General features: G+C 43.9%; 1 protein-coding gene across 1 annotated transcript in view; it reads left to right on the plus strand.

Moving 5' to 3' along the window:
- Window positions 1–12,185, plus strand: part of STK38 (serine/threonine kinase 38) — a 395,034-nt gene that overhangs the window by 140,979 nt on the left and 241,870 nt on the right. The window contains exon 7 of the mRNA XM_086923099.1: window positions 3,608–3,710. Within this exon, the coding sequence (XP_086779225.1) occupies window positions 3,608–3,710 (103 nt within the window). The remainder of the gene's footprint in view (window positions 1–3,607; window positions 3,711–12,185) is intronic.

Here is a 12,185-nt window from a genome sequence, read left to right on the forward strand (position 1 = left end):
TGAAGATTCCATAATTTAATGGAGACATAATGTATCTTATATGATTTTAAAGCGGACACCAGAAAACCTCACCAATTATTGATTTATATATGGCAGGAAGGCATGAAAATCATGAAGACACTAGCGACCATACCACCAGTGCTTCCTCGTATTGAAAAGAAATACAAGGCTCCTGAGGATTCTCCATCTTGCCTTATTGGACACCCTAAGCCGGACTCTGTCATCTCCCAAGCTACACAAAGACGATCCAATAATCCTGCAACCCCAATCACTACCCCCTTTGATAGGTAGGGGCGCAGGAAGGACATTCTTGGAAAACGTCCTTCCACTAGACTAGTGGTGAAGGCTTCGAAGCGTGCGCACTGGTGTACAATACTGGCTAGTTGGTCCCACCGTGCTCTACACACAATGGTGCCACCGCCACTGGGCGGTCCTTAATCTACAACCACCAATAAAGAAAGGAGCGCTTATTCATAATGTTCACAAGCTAATTGCTTCAATGTTCTTATCCTTCAAGAAAAGTCCATAGGCAGTCTTTAATGAAAAAACAATTTGAGTTTTATTTCAACAATCTCCCCAATTATTGCATCTAGAAACATTTACAATGGACAATCCAGCCAACGCGTTTCGCCCACATTGGACATCATCAGGGCTCCAATTTCCATACTTTTTGAAGACTCTGTGATACCTGTTAAGACTTTATCCATTCATCCCCTTATTGTGGGTCTATCTGAGATTCAGTGCGTTCATGTCCAACGCAGCATCCTTTCTGGCTGGTGCAATAATTCCCGCCATGATGGAATAATTGGCCTAGATCTGCACAATTCACTGGCGGATATGTTAAGCAGAACACAGTCCAGTTGTCACAAATGGGAGTTGCAAAAGTTCCAGCTCAACAAGATGTTTCGTAGATGGGGGAAACTTGCTCTTGACCTCTTCACAACGAGCGAGAACGCTAAATTCCAGTACTGTGCCAGCAGGCTCCTTCTGCCAGGGTAGAGGGGAATTCCCTTTTAATGCGATGGTCTGGGATATATGCTTACTCTTTTCCCCCATCCTATTAATTCCCAGGATACTGACCAAGGTGAAGACTGAAGGCTGTCATTTGATCCTAATAGTGCCACGATGGCCCAGGCAGTACAGGTTCCGGAACCTTCTTTTGATGTCACAATTTAGGCCTAAATGCCTACATCCATCTCTTCTGACCAGAGACAAGGGCCAGGTTTGTCACCCAGACCTGGATTCTCTTCATTTGTACTCTGGCTTTTGAGTTCCTAGAGTTTAAGGACTTGGTTATCTCACAAGAATACATTAAGATTATTGCAGAATCCAGAGCTGATCGCACTAACACAACGTACTGCCTTAAAATGAAGCATTTTTGCTTTTGGTGTCAACAATAAAACGTGCACTCGCTTCAAGCGCCTCAGGAATAGATTTTTCCATATCTCTCTCTGGGAAAGTCGGGTCTCACCTCTCTTCGGTGAAGGTTCATCTAGTTCCCACTGTGTGCTTCTAGTTTGGTAAAGCAATTTATGAAGAGCCTCTTCCGTGCTTTTCCCCCTGTGCGTGCACCCCCTCTGGAACGGAAGCTAAACTTTGTCCTGGCAACTTTTTGAACCAGTTCACAAGCAGAGCTAAAGTTTCTTACCTGGAAGGTACCCCTCCTCCTGGGTCTCATTTCAGCGAGGAGGGTAGGCGAAATCCAAGTTTTACAGTCCAGGAACCATTTCTTCATTTCATTGATAACTATGTGGTTCTGCGAACGAACCAGACTTTTATTCCAAGAGTTCCTACGCAACCCTGCCTCAACGAACCAGTAATACTTACGTCTTTTTTCCCAAATCCATCTAGTCCAGCAGAGCAAGCGTTACGCTGGATGTTAAAAGATGTGTACAATTTTACCTGCGTAAGACAAATGACATAAGAAAGACTGATCTATTGGTGGCTTATGGAGAGGGCAGAGAAGTAACAGCAGTAACTAAATCTACTGTCTCCAGGGCTATACAATTCTGCCATTACATGGCTAACAAGCCTTTAACAAGAAGAACTAAGGCACACTCCACCAGGGCAGTTTCTACATAGGCAGCTCTGTTTTCTGGAGTAACACGGGAAAAATTTGACGTGCTCCGACATTCAAAAGTGTCCACGCTTTTAAGCAGCACTGCAGTCTGCAATCTGTGCAGCCTGAAGATGTAGTCATGGGCCAAGCGGTACTATGCCATCTCTTCAATCAAGGTGGGCCTCTTTTCTGGTAAAAGATTAATTTTATTGACGTTGAAGAGGCCTATCCTTTGCTAATGTTAAATTATTGATAACTCTAGAAATTAAGAGTGGCTTAATTGTTTAGTTTCTTCTTCTAAACACTTCATTGGATGCCTCCTGAATATAACAGTGTGTTAAGGCTTCAGGTTTTGTTTATAGACCGTTCTTTAAAAGCTGTCTAGAATGTAAAGGGTATGTGTATGGTTACAAATGTCATTCTTGCATTGGAATAACTTGTGGGTTTTAAGGGTTGCATGTCTCCCTCCTCCCACAAAAGACAGTACAAATTGTGGGTACTGCTTACTTTTATGATTCAAACATGTGACTCTATGAAAGATACCCTAATACTGGTTAAGAAAATAAGTTTCTCACCTGTAAATTCGGTCATTCAGTATTGGCATCTTTCATAGATGCACATGCAACCCATCCTCCTCCCTGTGGAGGTAGTTCTCTTTAGGTTAGGGGATCCTCACTTCCCACTTGTGCTTGGAAAATCTGAGGGAATTTGCCTCTGCTGGGAGTGTTCTAGAGAGTGATGATTGGCTGTGTTTCAACATTAGATTCTGTTTTTAAAAGGACATAGATAGGCTACTGATAAGATTGCTTAGAGCCATTATAACCTATGAAATGTATTAAACACGGTTTGATTATTTTATTGTGGGTCTCCCATCTCAACGACTGGGAATGATTCAAGCCTGTGAATCTATGAAAGATACCAATACTGGCTAACAACAGTCACAAGTAAGTAACTTATTTTCTTATCAACGTTGTGAAGGCACATAGTCCAGCACACTCAAAGCACCAGGAGACAGTTTAGCAGATGGGTGGTTAGGCATACTTAAATATAAATGGAGCCTGCTTCCCTAAAATGTGAACCCTTTAGGACACAAACCTCACACAGTAGCTAAAAATGTATGTCTGTCTTATGGGCCAAACCTTCAGTTAGCCCCCTTTTAAGCTACTAAGCGAACTATTCCTTAGGAGTGTAGCACAGCAGTGCTTATTGTTGCAGCAGGTTACTCTGCAGCTGCACAAGTATGTTACTGTTCCCGAGGGTTGAAGTAGGTACCTCATTACATTCCACCAGAACCATTGATCCAGGGAGACAGAAGCCTAAAACTGATTACTTTTCAGTTTCTGCAAATTGTGGGCATGGAATGATATGGTCTGCCCAAAAATTGCAATACCCAAGATGGTCTGTTTAGTGGCAAAGTGGAGGCAGACCAAACCGTAAACAGTTAGTTACAGTATAGTCACTGTTAAGATTTGTAACAAAGTCTCTAAAGCTTGTTTGTGTGTAACCCTCTTTAGTTTTGAAACTAAGAAATCGTTTTCCTTTGTATAGGGCCATGTGAAGCTCTCTGACTTTGGACTTTGCACTGGACTAAAGAAGGCTCATCGGACTGAGTACTACAGAAGCTTGAACCACAATCTCCCTAGTGATTCCGGTAAGTTCTTATAGTACATCAGTGGTATATTGTGAAAGAAACAAATTGGCATACTAAACAATACCGTAAAGGATGTTGACATTAACTTTTGTATGACTGGCTGGTTTTAAGTGAAAGAAAAAAGAACCTTTTTACACAATAGAATTTGCGGCAGTGCAACGAATAAGAGGAAAGAAAGGTAAGACCTACTTGAGCTTCATTAGATCTTTAATAGCAGCCTGCTTCTTTCATTATTCCATTATTCCGAATATACAATACGCATTTACAAAGCCAGCAGGTCACGCGTATGAGAGCTATTGTCTGTGGCAATGTTTTGTAGCCCCTCTGTAAATGCTGTGTTCGAGGCATATGGGCTGCAGATGGTACATTATGAATAGTTCGCCATCTGGTGTTGGGCTCGGATGATTGCACTTGTTGTTCTCTTGGAGAAGTCTTTTGTCGTCACGAGACTGCTGACTCCTCCTTTGGGTGCTAGTGCGCATGGGCATCGGCTCCATCCTTAGATAGTTTTTTTCCGCCATCGGGTTCGGATGAGGATCAAAGCGCTCCGGATCGACTTCGAGAAGAAGTGATATTTTGGCGCGTATTCCCTTTCCAATTCGACGGTATTGTTATCGAACGCGATTTCATTTCCATTCCGACGCGTTTTGACTCCAACAATTAACTCTTTCTTCTACTTTGACGAGATCGGGAGGCCTTTCTCGACGTAGTCCAGCCCGGAGTCCATGGAAAGGACTCCATTTAAGAAATGTCCAACGTGTGGTGCTAAGTTCCCACACAAGAACCTACACGAGGTGTGCAATCTCTGCCTATCACCTGAACACGAATCCAGGGACTGCGAAGCCTGCGCAGCATTCTCCTCCAAGTCGACGATTAGAAACCGTCGAGCCCGAAGACACAAGGTTTCAAGAATGTAGTCGGAGGCAATCCCGGAGCTGTTCGAGGACCAGCACCTCGAAGAAGAAGAAGAGGAACATGAAGATGAGTCGGGGTCGGAAGGGGACGAGTCTGATGTCGAAGAAATCGACGTTCAACAAACCGTGAGTGACGACGTCCCCTTACCAAAAAAACAACCCCGTGTGGTACCGACCCCGCCCTTGAGCCCGGTCAGACCACCGAAAAAAGTTTCTGACGCCCCGCCTTCGGGCCCGGCAACGAAACCGAAACCGAAACTCTCGGCCACCCACCATGTCGGATCCGAGAAGCAGTCGACATCGACATAGACACCGAAGCTCCATACAAAGGAAAGCTCGGCATCGAAACATTCCATGTTGAAACCGAAACATGCTTCGACGTCGAAGACTTACTCAACACCGAAAAAATCGGAATCAAGCAAATTCTCGGTGCCAAAAACACAGAACATTGACGGTCAGAAGCAAAGGCACCTTTCGGAACCAAAGACTTCGGTACCGACACAGGAGCATCAGCCAGATCCAAAACAAAAGACTTTGTTTATCGACCCGCAAAGTGGTGACAAAATCACTGAAAAAGAGGAAGAATGAACTAGATGACAAAGCTCTCCCTCTTCTTAAATAGAGAACCATGGGGACAAATATAACTCCTCCCCTTTCTCCTCAGCCTAGAGACACACCCTCTTCTCCTATTCCTCACACTAGGCCAGCTATTCCTCCACCTTCTACACCAAGACCATCTACACCTCAAACAGATGTAGACAGTGATACAGGGGAGGGAGAACCTCATGGAGATAACGACACTATCCCAGATGAGGAAGACCCATGGGAAAATTATGATGCAGGGTCAGACGATAACGACCCAGAATTATACCCCTCAAAACCTTCACCACCTGATGATAATACAGGTTTTGTGCAGTTGATTAATAGGGCAGCTAAATACCATAAGGTAGATTTACATACCGAACCTCAAATAGAGGATTTCCTTTTAGAAACGCTACCTGCTGCACAAAGAACATCAGGCACACTACGCTAAAGGGTCTTCTTAGTCACACAGCAGACATATTCAAAGACCCTGTGAGGGCTAGGGTGTTAAACCCAAGAATTGAAAAAAAATATAGGGCAGCCCCAAAGGACCCAATATTTATCAAAGGACAAGTACCTCTTGTAGTTACAAACGCTCGTAAAAGAGCAAATTCATTATCTACAGGGGAAGCTCCTCCTCCTGATAAGGAGTCCAAGCTAATAGATGCATCAGGCAAAAGGGTGGCATACCAAGCAGCAAACAGCTGGCGCATAGCTAATACACAAGCGCTACTTGCACGCTATGATAGAGCACATTATGATGAGGTAGAAAAACTCATCACACATCTCCCTAAGGAACATCAAAAAAGGGCAGACCAGCTTATACAGGAAGGGAAGATAATAACCAACACTTCCAGTAAGTGTGCACTAGACCCAGCAGACACTGCAGCAAGATCCATCAACACCAGTATCATGCTAAAAAGACATACGTGGCTTAGGGTCTCAGGGTTCAAACAAGAAGTACAAACATCTTTATTGAACCAACCTTTTGATCAAAAAACACTTTTCGGCTCAGGTACAGATGAGACTTTAGAAAAGATGAAAAAAGACACAGAAACGGCTAAATCAATGGGAGCATTACAACAACCAACTCAAAGGGGTTCCTTTCGTAGGTCCACCTATAGAGGGGGGTCAAAAAATATAGGCACAAGCCAACAATTTACCTCTTTTACACCAACATCACCCAGAGGTAATTCAAGAGGCAGTTACAGAGGTAACAACAACAAGGGTAAAGGTCGCGGAAATAATAACAACCGCAACTCCTCAACCCCAAAACAGTGACTTAATACAACTCCCCCCAGACCATATAACACCGGTCGGGGGACGTCTATCACAGTTCCTACCTGTCTGGGAAAACATCATATCAGACAGGTGGGTGAGACAAATTATCCAACATGGTTATTGCATGGAACTCACAGCTACCCCACCAAACATCCCCCCCCAGACAGCGTCCAATGAGTCAAGAACATTGTTAAAACACGAAGTACTATCACTGCTACAAAAGCATGCCATAGAGAAGGTTCCAAAACATCAGCAAGGGACAGGAGTATACCCTCTATACTTCCTAATCCCCAAAAAAGACGAGTCTCTAAGACCAATCTTAGACCTCAGGCCTCTCAATGCATACATAAACTCTGAACACTTCCACATGGTCACGCTCCAACAAGTACTTCCTTTACTGAAGAAAGGGGACTTTCTTTCTACACTGGATCTAAAAGACGCTTACTTTCACATCCCAATTCACAAAGCCCACTGAAAATACCTCAGGTTTGTAGTAGAAGGACAACATTATCAGTTCAAAGTCCTTCAATTTGGGGTCACAACAGCACCAAGGGTGTTCACAAAATGCCTAGCAGTAGTTGCAGCACACCTAAGAAGACAAGAAATACATGTCTTCCCTTACCTGGACGATTGGCTAATAAAAGCCAAGTCACAGGAAGAATGTCTTCAAAACACACAAAAGACCATTCAATTGCTGCACCAGCTAGGGTTTACGGTGAACTACACAAAATCCCACCTACAACCAAACAAGATTCAACAATACCTAGGGGCTACTATAGACACAGAAAAAGCCAAAGTATACCCCAATCCAATCAGGATCCAAACAATGATCACGTTGATCCAAAAATTTCAACCACAACACTCACTAACAGCTCGAGTGTTCATGCAGCTGTTAGGGATGATGTCCTCCTGCATACTGCTTATACCATATGTCAGACTACAAATGCGTCCACCTCAAGAGTGCCTAGCGACACAGTGGAATCAGGCTCAAGGTCAGGTTACAGATCTGGTGTTGGTAGACGACCGCACACATCGCTCTCTGAAGTGGTGGAACACAACAAACATTTCCAAGGGACGGTCGTTCCTAGAACCGATTCCACAAGTGATACTAACAGCGGATGCATCGCTCACCGGATGGGGAGCGCATATGGAGAAATATACAGTACAGGGAAAATGGAGTGTACAGCAAAAAAGGCTGCACATCAATTATCTGGAACTACTAGCAGTTTTTCTAGCACTAAAAGCTTTCCAAATGCAAATCCTCAACAAAGCAGTCCTGATCAGAACAGGCAACATGACTGCAATGTATTATATTCAAAAACAGGGGGGGACACACTCTCTCCAACTATCCAGACTAGCACAGGACATTTGGAGATGGGCCATTCCTCAAAAGATCTATCTGTTAGCCGAACACCTACCAGGAGTTCAAAATCAGATAGCAGACATCCTAAGCAGAGAGTCAGAACAAATACACGAATGGGAACTGCACAACCAAATACTGCAGCCATTCTTCCAAAGATGGGGACAACCAGAGATAGATCTCGTTGCCACTCATCAGAACGCAAAATGCCAAAACTTCGCATCCAGGTACCCACACCACCTGTCCCAGGGCAATGCGCTATGGATAAATTGGTCCAACAAATTTGCTTACTCTTTTCCCCCTCTCCCACTAATTCCATTAGTGGTTCGGAAACTGCAACAACATTCAATGACAATGATACTAGTAGCACCCACGTGGGCAAGACAGCCGTGGTTCACCACGCTACTGCAACTCTCACAGGTGCCACATCAAAAGCTGGGATTATTACCCATGCACCTTACACAGAACCATGGAGAAATAATGCACCCAGATCCCAAACAATTGAACCTAGCGATCTGGCTCCTGAGGTCATAGAATTTGGATACTTAGATTTACCTCCAGACTGTATGGAAATCATTAAGCAAGCAAGACGTCCTACCACCAGAGCATGCTATGCAGCAAAGTGGAAAAGGTTTGCTGTATACTGTAACAGTAACAACATCCACCCTCTGGACGCATCCACTAAACAAATTATTTGCTATTTACTACACTTACAGCAATGTAACCTTGCCTACACCTCTATTGGAGTACATCTTGCAGCTATAGCGGTGTACCTACAAAACAGACAACATCTTTCCCTGTTTAAAGTACCAGCAATAAAAGCTTTCATGGAAGGCCTCAAAAGAGTCATTCCACCAAGACTACTGCCTGCCCCAGTCTGGAATCTCAACATAGTACTTACCAGACTAATGGGACCACCTTTCGAACCTATGCCTAGGTGTGAAATACAATTCCTCTCATGGAAGGTGGCCTTTCTTATAGCTATTACTTTACTCAGAAGAGTAAGTGAATTGCAAGCATTTACGATATAAGAACCATTTCTACAGTTACACCAAAATAAAGTGGTTCTTAGAACAAACCCAAAATTCTTGCCTAAAGTAATTTCAGCATTCCACATCAATCAGCCAGTGGAACTACCAGTCTTCTTTCCAAAACCACAGACGGTAGCAGAAAGAGCCCTACATACATTAGACGTCAGAAGGGCCATATTGTACTACATAGAAAGAACACAAACTTTCAGAAAAACAAAACAACTATTTGTAGCGTTTTCTCCTACACATAAGGGCAATCCTATCTCTAAAGCAGGCATTGCCAGGTGGATTGTAAAATGTATACAAATATGCTACTTAAAAGCAAAGAGGACATTAACTGTTCCTCCTAGAGCTCACTCTACACGTAAACTAGGAGCATCTATGGCATTTTTGGGAAACATTCCCCTAGATGACATATGCAAAGCAGCTACCTGGGTTACACCGCATACCTTCACAAAACACTACTGTATAGATGTGCAGGCAACACAACAGGCTAGAGTGGGACAAGCTGTATTAAAGACTTTATTTCGGACAGTTGCAACAGACACGGGTGACCACCGCTAGGGAGAGAACTGCTGTATAGTCTATTCATAATGTACCATCTGCAGCCCATATGCCTCGAACGGAATATGCTACTTGCCAGTATGCATCTGTTCTTGGCATAGAGGGCTGCAGAGTGGTACATGCCCTCCCAGCCTCCCCGGAAACCTGTGTCTGTTCCAACACTATCTTATTTAGATACACTTACATGGGCATTTCTATCTGTATTCTATCATACTACTCCATCTAACCCTACTGTGGCAAAACAATCTAAGGATGGAGCCGATGCCCATGCGCACTAGCACCCAAAGGAGGAGTCACCAGTCTTGTGACGACAAAAGACTTCTCCAAGAGAAAAACAAGTGCAATCATCCAAGCCCAACACCAGATGGCGATCTATTCATAATGTACCACTATGCAGCCCTCTATGCCAAGAACAGATGCATACTAGTAAGTAGCATATTCCATACTTAAGGGAACCGCATCATTGTCTTAAGGGCTAAAATGTTACCTTTACTTATTGTGAGGTCTGCTGTTGTGCCTTAAAGCATTTTATGTGCAGGTATAGGAGAAGAGAAAAAAAACATTCTTTCCTTGAGGGTGCATTTTATTTGAAAGATGTCAATTTCGGTCCATTCATATTTGTGTAAAAGTGCAGTAAATAAACCTTAATGAGTGCTCCTTGATACCAACTTGGCACGATAAAAACTATGGAGAGCCAGAATGGCTTTAGAATAAACCTTTTTTAAGAGCCGTTGAATAGTTTATTGTTTTTTGGTAGAGCATATCTTAAAAACAAGGTGTTAGATGTTTTACAATGGATTGCCCAACTGCCAGTACAAGGACCGATTGAGTAGTCCAATTATGACCCATTTTCGGAGCTGTCCCACAAACTTGTAATTGATTAAAGATGCCTGGTACAAGCTACTCCCTTCTTGGGAGATGGATGCTTCAGCTCCTAGTCTTTTGAACTCTGGACTTTTGAACTCTGGCTCTAATAACATGGATGTAGCACATGGAGATACTTCCTCAGCATCGACTGAGAAGAAGGATCATATCTGTTCTATAGAACTTTTGAATGGGGTTATTGTGGAATCATCTGCTGAATCCAAATCTGGTCTGGATTTAATAAGTCTTGTCTATGTGGAAGAAATCTTGGGTGCCTGTGTTAATTTATTTTGGCCCCTTTTCTACATTTTTGGTTTTGTTTATTATTACACCCACAATTTTCTATTTAGTGCATATAACAGCAATGTATTTAATTTGCTTAGCTTATGATTGTATTATTTTGTTAGTGGCTGTGTTGCTCTTACGACCAAGGAGTGGGTGTAGTGATTTGCCTGTGCCTAGTTTGGTTTTTCCGTATTTAGTGTGTTAGTCGTTTTAAGCTGCCTCTGCTTTGTGTAGCCTCATTTAATATACTTGTTTTGAATATGCTGTTATAGGAATATGCTGTACATGTTGCTTGTTGTTCAGGCACTCTCCTGAAAGTCTGCACATCTTGTGCAAGGTTGCTAGGGATAGATAATAACATTGTGTACTGTTTTCTTTGCACGTTCAGCAACAGCTGCTAATGTATTAGACATAATACAGTCTCAAAGCTGAGTCCAACATAGTAGTTCTTATCATATAAACTATGTTTCTTCCCTTTGGGGGCAGAGAAGAGCATTCCGGCAGAGAAGACTGTTCTGGAACTATAGCAGTGCCAGGCATGTAGCCCTGTGTAAAGTAAGTTTACCCTCATGATGCGGACCACCTAACTGCATACACCAGGAATGGGGTCTAAGGCCAATCCCAGAGTTCACCTATACATCCCTGTGCTTACACAGTGCAGGTAGGCCTAGTCAGATCATTTCCCATGGTTGGGATGTTTGGTTTGTACTCGCTATTAGTGATTATAATTACTCTGTTTAGTTGCAGCTGCTTAATTATCACAGCAATCTATCTCAGTCTAAGTCGTTTGGGCAAGTCCCACAAAATTTGAAAAAAGAGCAAGAAGTCAAAGAGGTCTTTGACTTCATCTTTTCCGTCAAAGTCATCCGACGAGACGAGGGAGCGTTGTCATTCGAGACCAGGCTCTGTGGTTGATCCTGCGCCTGGGTCGGCTCTGTACCTCCTCAAGTTTCCGGGAGTCGGAGCGACCCCACTCATCTCTGTGAGTTTTACGAAGTCATGACCCTCATTTTGGGCAGCCCATACCCACTGGCGTGCCTTTGAAACCCCATGGGGTCAGGAGGGGTCTCTACTCGTTCCTTCCAGTGGGTCTGGCACCAGTGGTGCCCCTTGTATCCACGGATGGACCTGCTCCCGTTGTACCATCTATGACTTCCTGGACGCTGGTCCTGATGTCGATGCTCCGGGTGCTGCCTGCACCATCACCATACTCATTCCCGACTCCCACACAGAGCCGAAGAGGCATCGTCCAACACAGACTGTGGCACTGAGTGGACTTATACCCTTCAGACCAGAGCCTGAGCCTTATTCCTACGGGTTAAGACTTGGGGAAGATTGGGAGGGGCTACTGGAGGAATGCCAGACCTTAGACCCCAACATGAAGAGGCGTGACGAGTTGGTGGATGCCAGTGGACTGGACACCTCCCCAGATACTGGCATGTTCTCTAATACTGTGGCTACGGAGGAGGGAGCTTCTTTTGCTATGGTGGTAAGAAGGGCGGCCAAGGTCTTGGATCTTAGCCCTCCCTCAGTGGCAGTCAAGGCTAATGCATTCACAGAGGTGCTTCAGCTGGGAGTGACCCCTAAGAACAGC

This window comes from Lissotriton vulgaris, chromosome 5 (genome assembly GCF_964263255.1).
Source record: "Lissotriton vulgaris chromosome 5, aLisVul1.2, whole genome shotgun sequence".
NCBI lineage: Eukaryota > Metazoa > Chordata > Amphibia > Caudata > Salamandridae > Lissotriton > Lissotriton vulgaris.